The 26002-nt window shown below is 41.5% G+C and overlaps 1 protein-coding gene across 1 annotated transcript in view; it reads right to left on the reverse strand.

Moving 5' to 3' along the window:
• IMPG1 (interphotoreceptor matrix proteoglycan 1) overlaps nt 1-26002 on the reverse strand; it is a 121057-nt gene that overhangs the window by 26462 nt on the left and 68593 nt on the right. The window contains 5 exon segments of the mRNA XM_054987835.1: nt 8875-9208; nt 10492-10568; nt 13176-13423; nt 15890-15910; nt 25421-25479. Of these exon segments, the coding sequence (XP_054843810.1) occupies nt 8875-9208; nt 10492-10568; nt 13176-13423; nt 15890-15910; nt 25421-25479 (739 nt within the window).

The following is a 26002-nucleotide window of genomic DNA, read 5'->3' on the forward strand; positions in this document are numbered from 1 at the left end:
GGTGATGCACCTTGGCCATCTCTGCCTCTGCTCACAAGGTGCCACCCCAGCCGGCATCTGCGTTGCCTGTCCATTGGTGCTGGGCATGGCCGCGCTTCCCTGGCCTTGCTCCTGGGGTGCTGCCCCAGCCAGCATCTGGGCTGCCTGTCCATTGATGCTGGGCATGGCTGTCCTTCCCCTCTGGCTCTCCCCCTCCCACACTTGCTGCTGGCTGTGTTGCCTTCTCTGGAGCCTCTGGGCACCCTCACTCTACCGCTGGGGTGCCGGGACTGCTCAACCCCGGACAACTGTCTGTTGAGGCAGCTGGGCAGTTGTCTCCCTGGGGTCTCCCATCCTTTTCTCCAGGTAAGTCCGGGGGCTTGGCTGAGGACCCCAGACAGTTGCAACTGGGCACAAAGTATATAAAGAAAGTAAAACAACATGTATAGATAGGTATCCAAAATCTAGCTCAATTGATTTTCACATTTTGGAGTTCTTTATAACAGAACTAAAATAATTGTGTATAAGCATAGAACTTGGCAGCAATTTAAAATTAAATTCTGACAAGCTCAATAGAAAATGCATGTTCTCTGTAAGTGGCAAAGTGATTCTAAATTAAATCCTAAATAGGAAACTTACACCCTAGGGTTCTCTGCAACTATTGTGTACTGTATGATATATTGGACATTATGACAAATCCTTTCAAAGGCTAATATAATACTCGGAAACACCACTCTGTGGTATCAGTGTTTATTAGACTGGGCAGTGACAAAAACGAACAAAGCAAAAATCACTTGAGAGCTTCATGTAGGAAATAAGCCAAGACTCCTACAAAAAGAAAACAAAGCAAGCAGTGAATTAGAAAGTAAAAAATAGCCCTTATCATTTTGGTTCAAATGCAGTGCCTGTTTCTCATCCTTCCAAGAACTCAAAGCATTTGACCTTCTTAGTCTCCTTGGCATATATTATAATGTGAAGCTATAGGACAATCTATAAGGAATGTCTTTTAGAAAGCTATGATCCCCCCCACCCCTTCAGTCATTTTCAAATCCTGGAGCCTGGGTTAGAACATCCTGAACTAGTATTCCATGGAATGAATTTTTTGAAAATAATTTTTTGGGGGGAAGAAAACAGTATGTTTACTGGGGAAGACCCTGTAAGTGAGCCATATGTAGAAAAATGAAAACTGGTACACTGACAGGAAATGTGTGACTGAAGAGTAAGAATCTTTCTACACAATACATTTTACACTGAGACAATCAGGTGAAAGATACTTGTTCTCCCATTGTGGATATACACATGCACAGCTAGGGAGACAGTGTACACTTGAATATAAGACAGAAAGTAAGTCACTTGAGCATCCCTGTGTTTTATGTCTTGTGTAGAGAGAGACCTAGTCTCATGAAAATCAATACACTCCAGTCCAAAATATATCTTTGAAGACAGAATCATGGAAATGTAGGGAAACTGTTGAATAAACTAAGAATTTTCAGCCCAGTTTTAGTCATTTCCCACCTCACAAATAAATTCCATTGAAATAAAACAGATTTACTTTTAAGCAAGTATTCTTGGGATTTCAGTATTCATAGCTTACGACAAGGCATTGGCTTTTATGTGTTATTATTTCTAACTGATTTAAATGTGAATATGAATGGAAATGTATGAAAATGTATATAAACAATAAGGAACTATAAGATATATATATATATATATATATATATATAAACAATCTCATTCCCTGACTGGTCCCCCTCCTCCTCACAACTTATGCAGCTTCTCCCTTTCCCCTGCTTCATTCCTTCCTTCCAGCCCCCATTTCCTCCTCTTTGTTTCATTTTTCTTTAATCCCTCCCTCAACTCTGCTTTGCTTTCTCTCAGGGTTGCTGGTCCCCCAGTGGGGGTAGGGGACCCTTTGCTCTCTGCCTTCTCCTCCACCGCCACTCACCTGGCCAGTGGGGGAAAAGGCACGGGAACAGGAGTGACATCATCGTGCAGGCCCTGGAAGTGTTCTGGGTTTGTGCAGGCTGATTCGGTCTGTTTGGGAGCCCAAATCAGCCAGCGTGAATCCCAAGAGCACTCCCAGGGCCTGTGTGATGATGTTCCAGAGGTGACATCATCGCACATGCAAGGAAGACACCCTTGATAAGTGCCAGGTCCCCCCTTCCCACTGGGAGGGTATGGATACCTGGCAACCCTCATGGTATATCAAAACTTGACTCCTTGGAAAATATATATAATTGTACTTACTTCTGTTCTGAAAGCCTTTACAATACAGAAAATTCTGAACACATTGGTAGCAGGAAATGATACTGATAGAAAGTGAAGTGATACATAGGACATCTGAAGAAAATGTTAAGAGAAACACTGTCAGTTTGAGATCAAAGAGAATTTATGGAAACCAAAGAAAAGGATAATGAAAAACAACAGAGTTCTTACCTGGTAAGAATCCAAAAGATTTTTTTAAATGTCAAGTTTTGATCTTACTTATGATGCAGCCATCCCTAGTATCTCAAACAACAAAACAGTTGGTGTGTGTGTGTGCGTGTGCGCAAGTAGCACTGAAAGGGCCAAAAGTGTTAGTGCATTGAAAACAAAGGCAAGGCTTCCTGAAGGCTACTTAATTTTCCTTAACTGATGACAGCACCTTGACAACACTGGCCACATCACATCATGAAAGGGTTGCCAAGTGCCTGGTATTCACCTGGACAGTTCGGTATTTTGGGGAATGTTTCCCAAATATCAGACACCTGGCCCTTCCCCCTTCCCCTCTTCCATTTCCCTGCCAGGCCAGCAGCCCAGGCACCAGGCCTCCTGCACGGTGCTGGCAGGAGTGGCCTGCCTGGCCGGCCTCCTTCAACTGTGCGGCACAAGATTGGCCAGCCAGCCAGCCAGCCAGCGGACTTAGAAATGGGTTGGCACTGTGATGTCATTCCTATACTGCCAGCCAGGAGAGCATGTATGTGCTGTATGCTCAAGCGAATATTAGAAAAAGGTTGGTACCGCCCTCCTCCCCATGATACGGTATTGTTCCAGACCCCATGTGGCAACCCTATATCATGACATTATTCCATGTATAGTGTGTGTCCCTGGATTGGCTGGTATCACCAGAGCATTTTTCCCCCCTCAGGAAGAACACTGGTCTGAAAAAAGTAAACATTCTCACCAGCATGCATTGCTATGTGGAACTAAAATTGGTAGTAGCATTCTGCAGAAGACGGTGGTATTCATTTGTTGTTTATTTTAATTTCCAGCTTTTAAAAAACATTCAATCTAATTCTAGCATTGTATTTTCAGTCAAGGGATCCTTCCTGCCTTATTTCAGGAAGATAGGAAGAAGGGTCCCATTTTTATAGGAAATTAAAATTTGCACTTGCACAGTAGCCAGAGGCAGACATTTAGTCTCCCAAGAAGACAAGCAACATTACAGAGAAGACATGGGAAGGCATTGGTACCCCAAGAAAGGCAGGTAAATTTATGCAGAGCTGATATAGTACAGTCGTTAAGATAGTGAGTTACACATAAGAAACTCCCTGACTCAAACTGCTTTTCTATCATAACCTTGTGTATGTGTGTGAGTGTCATCTAGTTGCAACTGACTTACGGCACCCCAGCAAGGGGCTTTCAAGGCAAGTGAGAAGCAGGGGGTGGGGCTTCCATTGTATTACTCTGCAGAGCAACCCTGTTCCTCAGTGGTCTCCCATCCAAGTACTGACCCTGCTTAAGCTTCCAAGATCTGACAAAACCATACCATACCACACCACACCATACCACACCACACACTTACTTGAGTGCTTTTACACAAACTACTCAGACTCCGTACTCAGTTTGCCATATGGGTATAATAAAGAGGTGGTTATAAGGTTTTTAACAAGATAATTGATGTGAACCACTTTGAACAATAAAAAGATTATGTGAATGCTAAGTGCTGTCATTATAGAGGGCACTAATGCTGGCCAAGGAAGCAGAGTTATGCAGGGAGCAGAGGAAGGCATCTGATATCACAGGAAAGGCAAGGGACAGGGCACAGTAGGCATAGAGGCTTGCATTTGGCATTCTAAGGAAGACAGGCAGCATTACCTTCCAGGAAAAATCTTGCATTTGACACACCAAGAAAGGCAGGCAGTATGAGTATTTGATAGAAAAGAATCAGTGGAATAAGAGTAATTGGCAGAAATGTTTTTTTTATCCAATGAGTGATATTTTCAGAGACAGACAAACTTTACTTATTAGAGATGAGCAAATGAAATCCAGTCCAACTAATCTCTTTAACATATTTTATGTACTGAATCCAATTGACAAAATATAGCAACAAATAGATATCCAGAAACATTCAAAATGATTATTATTCTAGTGCCTTTCTTTCTGCTTTCATGATTGCATAAGGCAAGGGTAGTGGGATGGGCAGCAAGTGACTCAGCAGGCACTGTAGCCTGGGGAGGGGGGATTAGAGGTTAAGGTTACATGTCGCCCTACCACCATAATAGGCAGCGTTCCTAAAGGGAAGAGAAGCAAAGTGTTTTGCTTGTATCCTCTGGATGGCCTATAGGTGGACTGCTGCAAACTAGAGGGGAGGCAAATGCAGAGATGGGGCAAAGGAGTCAAAACTTGACAGATCAGTGATGAGGATCCCATTTGTGAGATCTCCAATCTAAAATTAATCTAAAAGCAGACATTGAGGGAAGGATTCCACTAAGATTAGGGTAATGACACTGGGTGGGAGAAGAGAGGCGATGATTTTTAGTTCAGAGTCAGATGGGGCAATCTTAGCATATTTAGGCATGTCTACCTCTTCCCGTATAAGCACAATGGGAGTGGGAGGTCTATTTTATTTTAAAAATTGGGTGTAAGTGGAGCTACATCTTGTCAACCCTCACCCTCTCACTTCTTTCTGATGACTGGTTTCTCCAGGCCAGCTCTTATACTGGATGTTTGTTAGGCTGTGTAATTCAAAACCACATCAGCATGGCCATACCTATGTATCCTGGTTGTCTGCTACCTTCCTCCGTCCATCTTGGGACTGGGGACCACTCTGCACATCAGAAAATAATTTTTAAACAATGGCAGAAGGAAAATGTTCAATTCTGCTGTAATCTGCTATTGAAGCAACTTCACATGAATTTGCGAAACGACCATCCCTGGAAGACTACCGTTTGAGAGAAGTCAGGAAAAAAATGATCTGCATGTTCATCATAAACAAATCATTCCCTTCTGTTTCTTTAGCTAAGTATCCAAAAGCACTAATATTTGTCAGCCTGCTAAATAATAGAAGAAATGTCTAAAATCCAGCAATCTGGAACATGAAGTGAATTTGTGACCATGTCTACAAATTAAGGAGGCACAGATGAAAGCTGCCTTTATCTGCAGGCTATGTACTGCTGAAAAGAAAACTACACATTTTTTAATCTGTTCAGCATTCTGACAATGCTGAAAGATGGGGTGTTTGCATGAATAAACTTGTGATGCACTTGAAAAATCAAGTTGTTAAAACAGCCCTGTATTTTCAAACAGATTTTCTGATTAATTCATGCAAAAGAATGCTTCCTATCCTTGAAACTTATCCACTGAGTTTGTCAGAATTACCTTTTGTTTCAAAGTACCACATGAAAGGCAAGAAGGTGGCAGAACAGGAACTGATAGGGTGAAAAGGTTGAACTTAAGTGTGAAAGGATGTTTCAACTGTTTAGCCAGTGAAGTGGAAAAACTTGATACACTCTAACATTTGGATTGTGCCGTTTCAGTGTTTACAATTCTATCGGGGGAAACTTATTACTGTGAAATTAGGTTAAACTTAGTTTATAATATTAAGAGCAAAATCAACGCAACATAGTTCTTAGCATAAAATACATGGAAAAGAGGCTACACTACTACTGTCCTCTGTCCCACAATGGAAGTTTTCTGTTTAAGGTGCCTTGGGTATAGGGACTAGGGATGCCATGAATTTCTTAGTGAACCTGTTTAGCGCAACTCAGGCAATGAGCCGATCAGATATATGTTCAGTTTGCATCAAGCAACCTGAAAAACAGCTGAACAAGTTTGCAGCTGCCTGTTGGTCAGAAGCGGACTCACAGCTGATGGGGGATCAGCTAGGAGTTGGGTTCTGATTTCCCATCCATTCCCTGTATCCTAACCTTGCTGTGCTAGGGCACAGGAAAGCTTCAGGGCAGGGGGAAGCAGAAGCAATGGGTATGGTTGCCAGACTGTGCCTGGCAATTGTCAGAAGCTTAGGGGGTGGGGACATGATGGAGTATGCATGGTGTAACATGTAGCATGATGCCAGTTTCAGGGAAAACAAGAAGAGGTCACGTCACTCTAGGAATCACAGGAAACTCTACAGTTTTACCATGGGTTTTGGCAATTCTTAAAACTATGTGCCATCACTTCAGAAGTGATATCATGCTGTGTGCAATGCTGGCACTAAAAAACAAATTCTCCCACTACTGCTTGAGCAACAAGGGTGGCTGGTGGGAGGTCTGGCAATCCTAGCAATGGGGATCCGCTTGAAATAGACTTCTGATCTACATCCCCCACACCCAACTACTGCACAGTGAAGTTGGAGATCAGAAGTGATTGGCTTCTGATCTCCCTATTACAAAATGAAAAAAGAAGCAGATTGTTTCTCTTCCTTTTCCTCCAAGCTGGAAGGGAGGGGGAATGGAAGTGATGCTTTTGAGCTTTGCATTGCAAAAAGGGAGAGAAGAGATTGTTTCTCTCCTTTTCTCTGCAGCACAAGTCAACAGCTTAGGTGAAAATAGAAAAGATATGCCCCCCCCCCCACCCCTTGAATTGAGAGTTTGGTCTGTGGAGTACAGGAATAATCTTTTCCTTTTCTCTACATCTCAAGCTTGCAGCTTAGGGTTGAAGAAGAGATGGGAAATCAGCCCATTCTGATCCATTCCTGCCCCTCTCCTCGCCGCCTGTCGGCTGAATATCAGCAAACCTAGGACAGAGCAAAGTTTCCAGGGTGGAAGATCAAAAGAACATGACTTCCAGATGATCCCTGGAATCGGGAGGGAGTCAGCTCTCAACTGCCCCAAACCCCTTTGTTTTCGATATAGCAAAATTTGCCAGCAAGAGACCAGAAATCGACTCTCAGCTGACCCCACACAAAAAGACTTGGAACTGATTCTGGACTGCCTCTCTGTTAATCATCTGCTTGATTACTACTGGCAGTGATCAGTGTAAGAACACTTTAATTTTCCAGGTTATTCCATGCTGACCTATAAGTGGCTGTCCTCAAACAAAGAAGCTTCCTGGGCAGATTGCAACATGAGATTGCTGAACTGAAAGCTGAGAATTCAGAGAATATGCTGCATCTATTATTACAACAGTAGGTTGATATAATGATATGAAAATTACTATTTCAAAAAAAGATAGAAAACAAAAGGGGAGGAAGGTAGAGGAGGAGTGGTTCAAAGACGATGAAGTCCAACCATCAAAAAGTGTGTTGGAGTTGGGTGAGAGTGGGTGGGACAAACAAAGCCAAAAGAAATATTATGCACAAAGGAAAAATCAACTCAAAATTGGCTTCCAGAAAAAGATCGGGGTAAACGTAGTCTCAAAAGAACCAGAAAAAAAACTGAGCGGGGAGGAGAACCAAAGAGAAAACTAAAGGCAAAAAAATGCATGTGGAAATCTGGGGATAAACTGACGCAGTATGGGGCCAGAACTGACGGGGAAAATCTCTGTGGAAAACCCCAGGGTATGTTCTGGGACTAAGAAACAGCATCTTAATGCTATTTGTATCTTTTTAAAATAACAAATTAGTTAAGAAGTTGGTTACAACACACCTATCATTCCACAAAAAGCCTAACTCATGGTCCTGAGGAATCTCATTTTTAGTATTGTCTTTTAGGACAATTAACCAGCTTCCCTTTGCACAGAGTCTAGTGCTATCATGCTATCAGAGTACAGTGCCACATTCTCAAAATAGCTATCCGTATTTCACAATCACAAGACAACTAACCATTCTCCACTGTACATCTGTTTCAAGAAAGTTTATCATCTTTCAGATTGACCTGTATTGTAGGGGGAAAAACCCATTCCTGATACCAAATCCTGTAGTAGTTTGCTGAGAAAAAGTGAATGCTGGAATGGCCTATGTTTATGGCACAGGTCAGGAGCTTAATGTTTCATGTTTGGAATCATGTTAATCTAAAGCCAATCTAATTCTGGGGCTATGGCCTGCAGGTTGCCATCTGCTGGCAATCCTCACCCCTTTGGGTGCGTGGCCTGTGTGCTGATTGCTGGCTGATTGATCTGCTGTGGAATGGGCTCCCTTGAAGAGGTGAGGGGAGTACCCACCTTGGGAATCTTTAAGAGGTGCTTCAAGGCCTGTTTGCCAGGGCTTTTGAATATGTTTCAATGATGGGCATCTTTTAAGGGGGCGGGGTAGAGAATTGGGGATTAGTATGTAAATATTTTTATTCTATTATTGTAAGCCGCCTTGAACCATGAGGAAAGGTGAGGTAAAATGTTTTAAATAAATAAATAAAATAATAAAAGAGTGACTTTAAAAGTGTGAACTGTTAAGTCCCCTCTATGAACCTTGACTACAAACACATTAAGGTTGCAATCCTAAGGACACTTTCCTGGGACTAAGCACTATTGAATAACACAAGACTTATTTCTGACTGAACTTGCTTAGGATTGCTCCTTAAGTGACCTCACTTATTCCTCACCCTTTTCCCTCCACCCCATATCTACTCCTGTCTCACCTTCTTGGGCTAAGATGATGGATATGAAATTTCTGACCACCTGAAAAGAACTTTGTGAATGCTAAGCATTATTACTAACACAGTTTGTTCAAAGTGAAAGTCATTGCATATTTTGAAGAATAACACATTGAAGATAACAGAGAGGTCTTTTGCTTAGCAGATTAAGGTACTTGATGCTTACCTTTCTCAGAGAAGATCTGAGAATCTGTGCTGAAGATTTCACCTTTCATCTTTTCCTCTTCACTTGTAGAAATGCCAGCAGTAAACAGGCCAAATGTGAACGACTGTTCAGTCGGCAGCTCGGAGAACCCAAGGCTTAAATCATTGCTGGCTGATTGATCTGCTGGTGGAGGTGAATCAGGATCCCCTGGCTTTAGAGGAATCCCAGTACTATCCAGGACATCGAAAGGCATTGTGGGGAGCGGGTAGTCTATTATAAGATTTGTATCTTCAATTTCATTAAGAGTTTCTGTAACTGTTACTGGACTTGGATAAACCAATGGTGCTTCAGAAATCTGCAAAAAATATTCAGAAAAAAAACCCTAAAAAGAGTAGCCACTGTTATCACACTTGAGTTGGTGTTCAACCCAGGGCCATTTCACACATAAGGGGTTTTTTTAAGGTATACAGCTTGCCTGTTTTATGTGTACACCAAACAAGGTACAGTCGGTACGTGTCAAGTATTTATATCTCATATAGAAACCCTGAGTTGCTGAAGCTTTCTGCTGGGTACATTGTCTATGGCAAAATAGGGATTGCCCCTGTGAGGAAGTGAATTCAGATTCACAAAAACTTATGCTGGAATAAACTTGGTTAGTCTTAAAGGTGCCCTTGATTGCTGTATGAAGCAACTGTGAAAGGTGTAAAGCAAAAACTTGTTGTCTACATATAAAATACTTTAGGGCTTTTCAACAGTATATTTAAAAAAAAATGTGCCACAAGATCATTTTATCCTTAGGACAAAAAGTCATGCATGCCCCAACTCAGTGATCAATATTTAGTCCTTCCAATTTAACAGATGCGGGAGATGTGGCTTTCTTTATTTCTTTAATACATTTCCCTGCTTTCTCTTCAAACAAGCTTTGAAGCTATGGTGCAGGGAATAGCTTCAATAACTGGCGAGACAGTGAAAGGGAGGAAAACAACTCTCTCCCTTTTTTAAAAAATAGGACAGATAAGCACTCTAGCCCTGGTTTTGCATAGTAAGGGAATATAAAATCAACCATAAAATAAAATCAATTTTTTTAAAAAATAAACATTCTAGAAATGGTGTATGAAGTGCGCTGGTGGCAAGTTTGGGAAGGCTTGTGCCACTCCCAACTTAGTAACAAACTAATGATCAGTGGACATTTATATTAAGAGAATATAATAGTTATCATGAACATTAAATAAAAAAGGAAATAAATAAAAATTCATATTGGGTTTACCCTATGAACTACTAGTGCAAGGAGTGGGCAGAGGCGGATCTTTCCTGTTCCCCCTACAGGCCAATGCTGAATGTCATGGGACCCTCATGATCAAATTGCCATCCAGCACATGGGTGGGTAATTGGATGAAATCAACCCCTTCCTTCATGCACAGGGAGAGAATGTGTGCTAGTAGTCTGTAGGATACAACTCCAAAGGCTGTCGCCATGAGCAAGAGGGAAAGGGTTGTTGTGACAGTTGTCGGTGGTGGTAGTCCGTATCCATCAGACAATCTACCACCAAAGTTTTATTTCTGTGATTATTTTTTTCCTTGTCTGTAGTTGATATATACATGTTTACCTTGAGGAATACTGGCATGAAGATGTACTCACCAACCCAGGTTCCACAGTAGCATCAACTGCCTGTGATTTGATATCATTATCTAGATCACTAGGTGGTTTAATTGCTTCTGCAAAAAAAGACACATAAAAAGGATAATTTCCCAATAAAACTGCATTATATTCATTTATTTAAAATATTTATATAATAAGGGACTCAAGGCAGCTATCAATCATTTTCAATAGTACAGGCTGATTAGTGATCAATGTACAATTTTATATATAATAATATATGGTAAAGTGGAATTATATCAAATATTTGAATTTTTGCTTATTTACTATTAAACATATATAAGGATTTATGAAGACTGTGCTCACTCTATAGAGAATTGTGCTCTCTCTAATCTAACAAACTGTAAGAACTTAGTATGGTATGGTGCAAATTACACAGAAACAAACCTGGGTTCAGTGAATAATCAACATGAAGCCTAGCTAATTACAGCCCTGGTACATGTTTTCTTTCCTCCCATTTTTTGAAAATGTTACACCTAAGTAACAACTTCAAAAGGAAATGGAAAAAATATTGAGCAGGAATATTTCTGATTCTACATCGGAACTAACTGGTTACTAGAAGGTAGTATGGGACGCTCATTTCCTCCCCCATTCCTTCTGACCTCCTAGAAAGTTCAGTTGTGGAAGTCACATGAACAAACAGCCATGCAAGTCAGGAGGCTGCAGTGAGATAGGGAAAGGGGTCAAAGTTGCCCCTCCTCCTTATTTCATCCTTGGAGCTGGGCTTGCAAGAGAGGGGGGCAATTTCATCTCTTTCCCTCTCCTCACTACCGTACCCTGACCTGGCCACTATACTATGCTGGGGGTGAGAACGAGAAAAAATCTGTGCTGCTTCCATTAACAGATGTCTAAATACTATGAAATTTTCGCTCCTAGTATAATTTTGAAAGGATTCTTTAATACATTATAGTATTCTTGGTATTTGAATCCTAACCGAATTAACGACATTTACATTATTTCTAATTATTCTTCTTGGAGATGTACCCAAACAAAGGCAGATGTATTTATACATGGTAAGGTTGTACTGCCATCCAACTGAGATAATAACAGGCCAGAGCTTTACATGTGACTTGCTGGACATACTTCTATGTCTGGTCAACAACTGAACCTTTCAATTGCTGACACAATTTTTTTAGGCTGGTGCTGGCTTGTCTTTCTCTCAGAATACTGGTCAATCTTGGGGTCTAGTCAAGGTGGCTAAAATGACAGTGGACATCCTACAAGTCAATAACAAGGCACACACAGAAACTTTATAATCGGGTTGGCTGTTCTTTGTTAATTTTAGGAACGTGCACTGTAATTTAGGTATTGGTTTGTGTCAACATTGTTTCAGCTCTGTATCAGATTACAACTTGTTATCAAATTGTTCTGTAATCTAAATCCTATTGTATTGTTTATTGAATATCCTAGCTGTTGACTATAATTAATTATACTGTGTAATCTACTTTGAGTCTCAGTGAGAAAAATAGACAGTAAATAAATAGTGTATTTCAGTTGTTTGGATTTGAATCAATGTATTGTATTGTGTATGTGTTTTAATACACATTTACAAATATAGGTGTACAGCCAAAACATGTGATATGTGAATAGATTTTTAGTCCTGATAAAATCACTGAGATAATCTTTGCGCTTGTGTGGCACAAGACGATACTCTAGAAGCATGTTATTGGAAACATTTTCTACTTTGGATTCATTTAGTCCCTTGCCATGCTAGATAGAAAAACATACCAGTTCAATTCTGAAAGACACTATGTGGCAGCACTGGTAAAAATATTTTGTTCACTTCAATTAGTAAAAGGAACATCATGACCCTGTTCTGTCAGTGTAGAAAGCTGTCTGAAGAATGCACTCCCACCCACTAAACATATGGTAGCCACTGCCTGCTGACTGCATTTTAAAACACTTTCCATTTCCATCCAGACTAATTACATCAAGGGGAACAAGTGGTAATCCCTTAAATTAACACACACAGCCTCAAATCTGGCAAATCAATCAGTACAAATGTGGTTAAAGAGTCTCTCTTATATAAAACCTATGTTACTAAATCTTTGGTGTGCCCGTTACCATGTTTGGCTGTATCTGATGGTTATACAGAGTAGTAAATTGCCAACTGCCACCCACCATGGTTGCCAGATGGGAATGTTTAGAGACATAACCAACTTCCAGACTGACACATCTTCAGCGGAAGATCAAGATTCAAGTCCAGTAGCACCTTGAAGACCAACAAGATTTCCAGATTATAAACTTTGGAGAGTCAAGCTCCCTTTGTTAGGTATCTCACAAAGGGAGCTTGAATCTCCAAAGTTTGTACCCTGATATAATTTATGACAAATGACATAAATAATAATCTCATTGGTCTTTAAGGTGTTAATGGATTCAAATCTTGTTCTTCTATGTCAGACCAACATGGCTACCCACCAGAAACATCTTTAGCTGATAAGTGAACCTCTAATTAATAGAATAAGTATAATTCAAAACCAAAAAACGCCTCCAAGAATCTTATCTAAAGGCCCAACCTGTAGCTTCTCTGCTGTGCCAGTCACTGCTGAATCACTGAACTTCAGCTATGCCTGGGGATTTGCTGGGGTTGTGCCAGTCAAGGAGGCTTGGGACTGCACAGTGCAGGAAGGAACAGATTTCAGAAAAGCAACTTTGAATTGACTGACCATCAGTAAACTGAAGTGTTCCAAGATCCATGGATAGTGACTTGTCTTCTTGCAGAGCTATGGCAACCATCTGCTGAAGGTCTGACATTTTTGGCTTAATCACTGGTATCTCCCCCTCCTTACTAAGAAGATCTTTTTCATTTTCAATTTTATTGGAACCAAGTGTTGAGAGGTCATCCTCAGGCCTTTTGACTTCTGATTCATCTCTTTCAAAGTTGACAACATAACGTGCTACAGTACTGCTCGATCTGTTATATGAGAAAAACAGCATATGATAAATGCTTTTGTATGTGCTGAATAAATTGAAGCTGAATTCTTAGTTCTTGAAGAGAAGAAGAAAGCAAAGAATAATTTTACCACTGAGTGATAAGAGTTTCACCAAGAGCTTGTTTTTTGGGGTGGTCATGATTAGAGATGGACACGAACAGCAATATGAACACAAAAAAGCCACGAACAACCCAATCTGCTGTTCGCAAACAAGCTGTTCGTGAGGCCCCATTCTAAACGAATAGGTGGTCGTTGCAAGCCTCGTTCATTGCTGTTTGTCAAGCCAGACAGTCTGGCACCTGCAATCAATTCCCTTGGCAACTTAGGCAGGGATTGTCTGAACTCCTGCTGTTGCCCTGGAAACCCCAATCTAAGCCCAATTTAGCTTGATAGGCAGGTCTTCCTTTCAAGTGTGAAGCTCCAAATTTGTTACAAGGGAGCAAAGAGCAGGGGGGAGGGGGGCTCCCAGCTCTGGCTTAGTTTGCAGACAGTGGAGATGAAGAGAGTTGCTGTTGGCATTTTAATAGAGAGACAGGGAGAGTGCATTGGAGCTTGAATTTTCTTTGTGTGTGGTGGGATAGGGATCTACCTCTTTAAGTTCCAGGGCTGCTGCTAGGCTCTGGGCCAAGCTATTCTTTATTATTGGTACCTTTTCATGGTGCCTGCTCAGGTCAGGTTTCTGGGAGTGGTGCAGTAGGGATCTTGACCAAACTTGGATGATGGCTGGAGGAGAGCCTGCTGGCCCCCACGAACAGCCAACCATGAACATGTTTGTGAACAGGGTCATGTTCGTGGTTGTTCGTGAGTCCCTGTTCGTGGATGGCAACGAACAACGAACATCATGTTTGGGTTTCTTTTCTGTTCATGTCCATCTCTAGTCATGATTCCCAGGAAGGCTTAAAGGCCATCCCTTCTTAATAATAACCTATGGGCTTCCAGGTCATTGCAAAGCTTGCTATGAAGACAGAGTCGTAATAACCTTTCAACAGAGTCCTTTTCAGTCATTACAATTTTGGTGTTCAAACTGTGTATAAGGGGAAACTCTGCTGATGATGATCTTCCTAATATGGGCAGTTACCATTTTTTGTAAATAAAACAGCAGACATATTCCCCAGTTTTGGTACATGCAATTGGCGGTCCAGATTATTTGTGGGTATGGGCTAGAAAACATGTATGTTATTCTATTCATGCACTAAAATGGCAACCACTCATAAATAGGTTTGCCAGTTCTAGGTTAGGAAATTCCTGGAGATTTGTGGGTGGAGTCTGGGGATGGTGAAGTTTAGAGGCAGGAGGGAGCTCAGTGGGGATGTGATTCTATGAAGTCTATCCTCCAAAGCTGCTGTTTTCTTATGGGGAACTGATCTTGGTAGTCTGGAGACAAGGTTGTCAGGTTCCCATTGGGAGCAAGGGATCCCCTAACCTGACTTTCTGCTGCCATTCCAGATGCAGGCAGGAAATTTTTTTGTAAAAATCACTCTTGGCTGATAGTGTCATGTTGCTTCTGGGGGCACCAGAAAATATATAGTAAAACCATAGATTTGCCAGTCATTCCTAGATCAGACTGATGTTATTTCTGGGTTTTCCCTGTCAGCTGATGGTGCCCCCTATGTCCTTACCCTTCAACTCCTGCCTAGCTTTACTACCCCCTCCCCTTTTTCAGGATCAGGACCCTAGGCTTCAGGGCCATTTGTCTTTCACCAAGGGAGACACTGGACAGTGCTGTGTATGTTGCACTCCATGACAAAAATCCTGAAATAGTGGGAGAAACAGGCTTCAAGCATAGCTCAGGCTTATATCAGGCATTGAAAGTCAATAGTTATTTGGTAGTTACCTGAGGGACCTAAACAATCTATCCCTTTGACAATTTCTCTATGTGAGTCAAATGATAGCAGACTTTGCTGATGCAGTGACATTTCAAGGCTGCATAAAGGGATTTTATTGTCTTTTATGTAGGACCTGTTGTTGTTTGTATCAATATGATTCTGCCTAAACAGTCTAAGGTGAAATAGTCATCTCCATCTATTTGGATTTCTAAATATGGCTTCGATTACGTATGTCTGCCAAAAGATCAGTAATTTAATAACTCTTTATTAGGACTCCCCTCTGCCCCTGCATCACAAAAGACCTCCAGAAGTGTTCATTAGACTGAATGATGAGTATAAAAAAGTGTTGCGGGAGGGCTCTTCCATTGAGACTTGTTCTCTCCTTCTTTAAAAACTGAATATTTTACCTGATTAATATTTCTGGAGAATTAAAAACCTGGCACACCATTTTGTGATCTTTTTGTTTTGTTTTGTCCCAACAAAAGGTATATACATTTTGTTATTTCTGGAATTTTTCTGTGGATCAGTAAGGCTACCTACAACCAGTGTTTCCTTCAGATTCAATGTCTCAGATCATTATTTCGCATCACACATTAAAAAAAAACTTAGCAACAAAATTACCCATCTTTTTCCTTCTTCTGTCTTCATTTCATCATACACAGACAGGACAAGATGAAGCATTTCAAGTGAAAGAAAATACACAGAGAAAATATCAAATGATTAGGACAAATTGTAAACATGTATCCAAAGATTTACATATACATGCATTTGTTGGTGATTGTACTCTGTGTCCTCTTTTATTCAGTAGGAGGTAGGGAGCCACTATCCATCATTATTTTTTTTTTAATTCACAAGGGGAATATATTGCTTTCACTCCCTGTACCAACAGGTATTTCCTACAAACTAGAACCTCTCCTTTCCCCCTCCTCACTCTGGTCACCATTTGCAGTCCAGAAGCCGGCTAATCTGTGCTTTTCTAGTGGCATTGATGTATCTGGGACTGACCCATTGGGGCTGTTGTCCAATTCCAAGCTTTGGTAACCTGACCTAACAATTGCTCTGCCTATGCATGCTTCCTGAGACTGTGTCCTGCAGTGACATTTTGTAATACTGTCCTCTCTTTGTTCACCTGACAGATCTTCTGTGCCAAATATGGAGCTCTTTATATGCTCCTGCATAATCACATTACTCCATCTGAGTAGCTTTCTTTCAGCTGTCCAAGGATGTAAGAGACAAGGTACCAAAAAAAAAAAGACTGAAAGTCAAGTTCACAAGACTAGAATTACTGATGTTCGTGGATTGGAAGAAAATCATCTTAAACTGAATTAGCCATTTTCTATCATATGCATGTTTATTTTGCTGGGGAAGTAAATGGTATAATCAAGTGCCACTGATCAAAAACTTATATAATAGGAGGACATAATCTTTTTTGTTGATGATTATATTGTAAGTGGTATGCTGTAGATACTCAAGTTATCACCCTTTTGAAACACTAGGATGTTGTTTAACTGGAATCATACTGGCATTTCATAGATAACATACTTGTAAAAAGTTCAGTAGCTGTGCAGCACAGCCAGGTCACATTTTGCATGGGAACATGGAAAGAAATTGCATATGCTTCCATTTCCAGTTTCTGTTGCATGAAGTGGGACTCATGACTGTCATTCACTGGGAAAGACATGAGCCTCAGAAAACTGAACTTCTTTCCTTGCTTCTAAATGTTCTACAATTCTGTCCAGAGCTGCTTCTTTCAACAAATTTTGTCTTCTGGTTCTCCAACAGCTGTTAAAAACCAGACTTAAGAGCAGCTAGATCATAAATTACACTGAAACTGGGAAAGAGATTGTACCCCGTAAACAGCCCACAGGGCTTTGGTGGTGGAGGAAAGTTACATCAAGTCATAGCTGACTTATGGCAACTGCTGCTGGGGTTTTCAAGGCAAGAGACGAACAGAGGTTGTTTGCCATTGCCTGCCTCTGCATAGCCATGCTTGTTTTCCTTGGAGGTCTCCCATTCAATTACTAACCAAGGCCAACCCTGCTTAGCTTCTGAGTTCTGATGAGATCAGGCTTGCCAAGTTAATCTGGTCAGGGCAACAGGGCTTTAATAAATTGTTAATTTTAAAGGCAAAATAATGCCAAGTATTAGCTTGGATTCTTTTACAGCTGACTTTTCTAGTTGTGCCAAGAAGTTGGCATGTTAAATTCATGCATGCCATTTATAGCTGCCAAATAGCACGTGTATTTCATATCTAAGTATCAGAGCATATAAGAATTTCTTAAGTAACAGCATTAATCAAACTTCCTATTCAGGGTCCTGCATTATCACAGTACTCTCACCATATTTCATTTCACATTACTTTCATTCTTCACTGTTTCAGTATAAATCTTTAAACACATTCTATACATGTATGTTTCCTCCATCCAATTCTGCTTAGTTTATAACATCTTCTTTTAATAAAAGCAAACTTTTCATACAGCTATGATACTGTTGTTTTTTCCTTTTACTGATAGAAATTGATAATAAGAAGTAATAGCAACCTGGGAAATAGATTGGATTTGTGTTTGGTTGTGCTTCCTGCAAAGTTATGCCTTCTCTATTCTGGCATGTAGTTTTGTGTATGAGCCATTAGCCGTGTGAATACTTGCCCCTCCACTACTCCTTTGCTAATAACTGCTACAAGGAAACCCTTGACATACATGATACCAACAGGGGAATGCTAACAGAGCGCTGATTCCCCCCAAAGACTTGCATTATGTATATGGCATAATAAGAAGAAATAAATCACATGAATTGATGGCAAACACTGCCTTTCTAACATGATAAATACTACAACAAATTATAGTTGTGGAAGGAACCAAAGGGGTATCAAGCCCAAGCCACAACCAGAAGGCAAGTTAAATCATCCATCCATGACAATTCCATCACAAAATCCCACTTAGCACACCACAATAAGGGATCTGGATGAGGGCTCCACTAGATGATACATACATATATTTAAACTCAAGGGTACTTTTAAGAAACAAAAGCAAATCATGCCCCCCCTTCCAGTTTTTCCTGTACCCTTGAGGTTCCTGATGTGTGCTGCCAAACACACATGCCAAACACACAACTGGAATACTTGTAGGGGAGGTAGGGCTGCCAGTTTCCTGCTAGTGGTGGTGGTGGGGGATCAACTGCCATCAGCAGGATGCTTCCCGCTATTGTTCAGCTGGGCAACAGGCAGAAAAGGGCAGGCGACAGAAGACCCTATTAGAGAATTTGAAAAGAAATGGGAAAAATACATTACCTACTATAAATAAAGATGAGAAATAAAAGTTAGGAATAAATAATGTAAATAACGTAAATTTGGATAGGAGCTTAGATTGACAGAAGTTATTGAAATATTGTTTAAGTCCTAAATTTTCCAAAATGGAAACATATCTTTTTTAATTTGGTTAGTTAGCATAGTTTGGTGTATTGTAGTATAGTACTAGCAGAATTGAAATGTACAGATCATGGTGTGTTTTGTGCTATTGGTTTGGAGGTAGGAGGGGTACAGTGGTAAATATTGTTAAATACTTTATAATAACAATTTTGGTGTTTGGTTTAACAGCGAGACAGAGTGGAAGAGAGAGGAATGTCTCTGAGAATGGTTGTTGTGGGCCTGAACATGACATTCAAATGATGTATGGTGATTTTGCTCTAGATAATCTGTGGAAAGGGTAGCTTAATTTTTCCTTAGGCTAATGAGTATTTCTGTATTTCCATTTTTTTCTGTATCCCTTTTGTTGTTTAGAAAATAAAAAATATATATATTAAGAAAAAAGAAAATGGCAGGCGATGGGCAGGGACCCAACGTGTTGACATCACGTCCAGGAGTGATGTCAGTGTGTCACCAGCTATGTCATTACATTGATGGTGAGCCCCCTCCCCCTCCCCCGCCTAGGTAAGCCTCTTGCTTGTTGCCAGCCTTGTGCTTGCAACTCTAAGGGGAGGGGAAGTAAGAAAAGTTGAAATGGAAAAGTCCAACACTTTCTCCCACCCTCTGTGCATCTGTGTTTTAAATCATTCTCCCACAAAGTGACAGCTTTTCCTTATTGACAGCGCTGCACACCATCAAGTTCAGCACTCATTGAAGAAGTTAAAGAACATCATTGAAGTGTCTTATACTGTGGCTCTATGCTATCAATGCATATTGGTTGTCATCTAGAACAGGACTGTTTGCTTAAGTTGCACAGAATACAATAGAACCTACTGTGTACTAGGTTAAGGTCAAGGTCTTTGGGGTGTGGAACCAACACAGGCCTCAGCTGTAAAGTCCTCCTCCTATACTGAGGGCTTTTAGTTTGTATGACTCCAGTAATCTTACGGCACCTTAAAGACTGACCAAATTTCATCCTAGCATAAGCTCTTACAGACTAAAGCCCACTCCTTCAGCTGCAATTCTTAGATCTTCAATATGCATTCCTTTTAAGGAGGAGGTACAAAAAAGGCTATGTAAGGCAGGAAGAACAGAGTGAAATGTAATTACATAAAATTAAAATCAAATGTAAAATTCAAATTCATTCACGAATTATACCTGAAATTGATGGTGAGGCCCAGGTTTTGCTAAGTTTTGACTGTTCCTGAAAGGCAAGAACAGCCACTGAGCTGTTTCATCCCTGAGTCTATGGGAGTGCTGCTCCAGCATCCAAGCACCTTTCAGAGGAGGGAATGGAATACCGGAGAGAAGCACAGCAGCAGTTCAGTTCACGTCTGCCTCAGCAAGACAGCAGACACTGTTATGTATAGCTCTACCTGATATTGTGGCACAGTGGTTTAGCTCTACCTTTGGGAGAGGACAGAGTACCTAGTTGAGAGGCCTGTCTCTGATGATGAGCCTATCTGGTATCATTTAGTCTGACTGTTAGGAATACAGGCCTCCCGGCCTACGAGGCTGTTGGGGAGAGGTGTTTTTTGCCTATATTGTACTGTGGGCATAGGTTGTTGTTGTAACTGGCTGAGAACAGGTGTGGCAGAATAGAGTTAGGGAAAAGTCAGCGGGCCAGTGAGCAACCTTGCCACATCCCATTGGTGGGGAATTGGAGTCTGTCAAGAGCAGCTGGTATTGCTTCATGACTGCCAGTTGTAAGGGCAGACTGCCTGGTGGGGAACCCCTGGACAAGCCAGTCTTCTCCTTAGGCTACCTGGCTTGTGGTGGTTGGAACCACTTAGCCTGGCCAGCTGTGTGCCAGCCATGCACATGGATGGCTTGCACTCAGGACAGCAGGGTTCACCGAGACAGGTCAAGGCAGAGATCCAGGGGTGACTTGACCTATACTGCTAGTTAGGCCCTTGCCAGTTTATGTTGTCAAATAAAAGTGGCCCACTAGTACTCAAGCCTTGTGTCTGCCTCTTTATTCCGACTGGCTGGCAGGGGGGTGGGAAGCAAAGGACAGGCTGTTGGGGATGGAATCCTGCATGTGAGAGGATTCAACCTGGGGGTTAGGCAGTTACATAAATAAATCTTTGTTGTTTTGTTGAATCTCCTGCTTCAGTGATCTCTGTACTCTTCAGGTGCCATACAAAAATTACCTCCCAACTGTAGGGTTGCCATCCCCTTGAATGGTGTAGAGGATCCCCTGCCCCAACCCCTACTCCCCTGCCCTCTCTCACCAGGCTGGCAGGGTGTGACATAAAAGCTATGGGTCACATGGTGGGGGAGGGGGGGAATTCACCACAAATCACTCCCAAATACTGATTTTTAGTGAATTGTCCCCAGTGCAACCTGTAGCTTCCCTGTTGAGCTAGAAAATGAATCATTTTCCAGTATGATGGGTGGGCATGGGGGTAAGTACCAGGCTGCATTCTTCCCAGCCCCCAGTTTAGCCCCTGGGGGATCTGGCACCCCTACACAACCTCAAACTAAAAGCCTTTATGCTTGCTACCATAAGAACATCTAGTACCTGATGAGAAGGTTCCCATTTCAAAACAACCTTATTCCCAAAAATTATAGGAGGTGGTGCGGATCCCCTCAGTAGGAAGAAAAGGACTTTCATAATAGTTAACAGTTATAGTGAGATTGTGAAACCGCTTAATGAATCACAATTCAGCCATTTCATGATGTAGTCTCCTTTTATTTATTCATTTGTACCCCACCTTTCTCCCAAATGGGGACCCCAAACAGCTCAAATCTTCCCCTCTCCTTCATGTTATTCTCTGAACAGTGTGACTAGGTAGTTAGGCTGATAGTGTGTTACTGGCCCAAGGTCATCCAGCATGTGTCCTTGGCTGAGTGAGGATTTGAACCAGAGTCTCCTAGATTCTAATCTGACACTCTATACCATTGAAGGATAGAGACTGCCAGGTCAGCACCACCTTGTCCTGGGAGTTTGAAATGTCCTCCCCATTGGTTTTCAAATGCGATGATTTTTTACTGTCAGATCTGTGTTCATCTATTCTTTTGGGACTGTCCTGTGTCAAAAGAGAGCAAAAGGACACTGGTGACACACTATGTCATATACTGAACTAAAGAATAAGCAGGTGGATGAGCCCAAGATGGTATAGCTAATGATACTGGTTCTCATAATAGTATTATCTGAATGTAATGTGTATGGAGGCAAAGTTGTTGAATATGGGCCTATATGGGTCCCATGGCTGTGCCACAAACCTGAATACACAATCTGTTGCCAAATCTGAAAGAATGATGTGCGAAAACAAAGCAAATACAATCCAAAAGACCAGATCCCGGATGTGAAGTTCTTCATGCAGTATACAAGCAGCCCTTAGTAATGTGTGAGGTAGAGGTTAAAGTGTTGGACTAGGGCCTGGGAGATCCAGGTTTCATCTCTACTTTGCCATGGAAGCTCACTGGATGACCTTGGGCAATCAGCCTATCCTGATTGTTGCTGTGAAGGTATAATGGAGAGGAGAACAACATTGTAACTTGCTTTGAGTCCCCATTAGCAAGAAAAGTAGGGCATAAACATTGAAATGAATAAACAAATGCCTACAAAAAAGTGCCTATAATTTAGCATTCATGAGCCAAGAGTGGAGATGTGCTGCAATCAGTAAATGTGAATCAGTTAAGGTTTTTCTTGTTGTGGTCTGTGGTACCAAACCATTAATATAACATCTTGTGTAGCTTCTTCACCATCGCTGGAGCCATTTGTCCCTAATTAGAGGCATCCTGCCTTTTTAGTATTCATACAAATTGTTCGTAACATCAGGTATTTCACTGAGACTGAGGTCACCTGCTGCAGAATTCCCTTGTAATATATCACATCTGGCTAAGATTAAAATTCATTCACTTATTTAATTGTTGCAGCAGCTTGGCAATTTGGCTACAGTTTCTGCTGTAGGGAACATGGTTCTCTCTGGATTTTTATATTCTTCTAACTGAGTGCATAAACATACTAAACAACAGCAGCCCCCTCAAAGCAAATGGAGACAAATGTCTGAGCTTTTGTCAACATTAAAAAGGAAATCACCTTTATGACATTCACTTATGGTTCTTTTATGTTCTCTGAACAGAATATTTTTTAGCATGACAGAAATCAAAGGCATACAAAAACAGCCTCAGAAGCCTAATAGTCTATTTTCAAACTAAAAATGAGAAAGAAAGAGATGGAAAAGATTAAATTGCACCCAAGATGTACTGGATACCCCGATTCTCCTTTCTAGTATTCAAAAATAGTGTCTTAAACCTATGCACACCTGAAACTACCTTACATATAAGTCAGACCACTCATCATTGTGTACTCATTGTTTACTCTGACTAGTGGTTGCTCTCCAAGATCTCAGGTTTCACATCACTTGCCACCAGAGCCTTTTAGCTAGAGATGCTGGAGATTGAACCTGGGACTGTTTGTATGCAAAGGAGATGCTCTACCAATGAGCCATGTAGTATGAGGAGAAAAACAATGAAAGAATAAATATTTTATTATATTTGTGACAGAAGAAAAGAAGAGCTGCATCCAGACATCAAGTTACCATGAAAAAAGTTCATGAATCTGGCTTATTGTCTAACTCATTAGCATCATCATTCATTCATTTCCCCCACAAGAACTGCAATCAAACACCAGTACTGGGTATCTATAGCATAAGGGCATGCAGTTTACAGTAGTTAGTTACTGTCAACTTCTCCAGCACAGTTAACTCTAAATAAAACCCTGGTTTGGGATCCCAATTTCTGGAAACAAATGAACCGCTGTTAATCCAGATGTCTAGGTGTGTACATCATGGGTAACCCATGATACTCAGTGAAGGGAGACTCTCTTAGAAGCAAGCAAGCTGTGTGTGTGCATGAGTTCAACAAGAATGAAGCAGATTCATGAAAATTTTTCTTTAACTGTGATTACATGTGACATCAGAATGCAGCAGGTGGAGTAAGGATAAAATGATTTTTTAAGCATGAAAATTATTTTTAAAAAATCACAACAAAGCAGCAAAGCAAAGTTGGCCACAAATCAGCTAAAGGTGAAGGTAAACAGAATCAATTATACGGAACCTAATGTCAGTTCCTAACATTATCGGAAATATGTAGATATTTTACTGTTCTGCAAAAGGTTCTCAAAGGCGGAGCCAAAAAACAGATGGAACCCAGGAATCAGCATATGACTGCAAGGTAGATTAGGGTTAAAAGTCAGAATAAAGTGCAGAAAATTATTCTTTTTTATCTAAACTGAAAACAATTGCTGACATTCTCAGTACATGATAAGAGAAACTTATCTCAAAAAACATCTGTTATCTTTCTAAAAAGAAATACCATTGAATTCAATCAGACTAGCTTGAAATAAGTGATTTGATTGGGTACTGTGTTGAGGAGACATCTCTTTTTATATAACTCTACTGTGGAAAGTTAAGATGGCGATCTTGAAACTCACATGTACAGGATTTTCTTTTCTTTTATCCCATATAAAAGGGAAACAGAATGTGTATTATGATCATGAGAAGCTTCCTCTCAAAATCAAAATAGGAAGCCAATGCATACGCAATTACTCTAGATCATGCCCACTGATTACATTAATACTGAGATGTTAATGCTAAAATGGCTGTTCTTTCAGCTGCTCCTCCAATCTAATTTTCAATAATTTTTAACTCATCAGCAGGGCCAGATCTAGAGGGGGGGCAGGGGGGTAGTCTGCCCCTGGCGCCACCAGGGAGGGGGCGCTGGAAGCAGCTCCCAGAGCATGCAGGCGGCAGCATGGGCAGCTGCACTGCCTTTTGCTTGCCCTGCGGGACAGGGGGCGGCTGGCTTGCTGCTCACCCCCTGTCCCTGCAGCTGGCCGCCCCCTGTCCCGCGGGGCAGGTGCATGGCACGGGCAGCCTCACAGGCTCCCACGCTGCCTTTTGCTTGCCCGATGGGACAGGGGGCGGCTGGCTTGCAGCACACCCCCTGTCCTGCAGGGCAGGCAAAGGGCAGCGCGGCCGCCCACACCACTCGCTTGCCCCGCAGGAGAGGGGGCAGCTGGTCACCCCCTGTCCCGCGGGGCAGGCGCATGGCGCGGGCAGCCTCGCAGCCCCCCGCACTGCCTTTTGCTTGCTCCGCAGGACAGAGGGTGCGCGGCAAGCCGGTCGCCCCCTGTCCCACGGGGCAGGCGAAAGACAGCGTGGGGGGCTGCAAAGCCGACCGCGCCATTCGCTTCTGAAGCGAATGGCACGGGCAGCTTCTCAGCCCCCCGTGCTGCCTCTGGCGCGCAGCATGATGACGTCATCAAAATGACATCATCACGCCGCGTCGGGAGCGTGCGCGTGCTCTGCACGCGCGAGGGCCAGCAAGTGTTGCCCCTCGCGCTGGGAGCGCTAGATCCGGCCCTGCTCATCAGAGACAATGATTTCATGAAAAAGACAATTCTGCAATTAATTGCCCAATGGACAAAAAGCTAGAAATGTTGCAGGCTAATAAAATGGTAGGAAATATGCATGTCAATGGCCTTTTGCAATAATTTATTGTTCTAAAAAGAATCAGAAGCTCTTGTGCTTCTCTTTCATCAATAAACTGACGGTCTCAAGCCCATTTAAAAATACCTTTGTTTAGATTAGTATCTCTTCTTCTCTTAAACCTCACCCCTTTTTTAAACGAGAAGATTCTCAAATAACTATTTATTACAAATGTTACTCAGTGAAAATGCTTAGTGATGAGAACTGAAACTTATCCTTAACTGGAAAGTGAATGACTTTATGACTTACCTAAATCCTAACACACGGATTTCCTTGAAACCTTGAAGTTTCTCAAATATCTTTTGCATCTATTGAAGAGAGAGGGAAAGAAGCGAAAAAGTTATGTTAATTCTTGTCACAGAAATGGGTAGAGATGTTATCTAAATAGCTGCTCCCATTATATGCTCTACTAGTATTTGTAAAACAGAAGTTTGAAATTTAGAGAGAGCTTTGGGAATTTGTTTCAGTTGTATGGTTACTGGAGGTTTCAGCATTTTATCTTGGATGTGAATATTATATGGATCAAAGGACCAAGCCAGGCCATGTCATAGTTTTTGTTATCAAAATCCTGTATACGTTATCCACATTTGTGTTGGTAACAACATTATGGAGAGCATCATTTAAGTCAGGCTTCAGTTTTCAAGGCCAAGATTTACCACAGAATGTGTAGAGTAAAAATATAATTAAAATGCCTCTGAATATGTACAGAAGTCTTCTTCTCACTACTAACTTGTTATTCACAAATTATATTTGTGTCAACAAGTGCACATGCATTCCTGTACATATTTTTGTATATTCACTCATCCTTAGTTGTGTGAACATTACTTTGTA

The sequence above is a fragment of the Eublepharis macularius genome, chromosome 1 (genome assembly GCF_028583425.1).
Source record: "Eublepharis macularius isolate TG4126 chromosome 1, MPM_Emac_v1.0, whole genome shotgun sequence".
Lineage (NCBI taxonomy): Eukaryota > Metazoa > Chordata > Lepidosauria > Squamata > Eublepharidae > Eublepharis > Eublepharis macularius.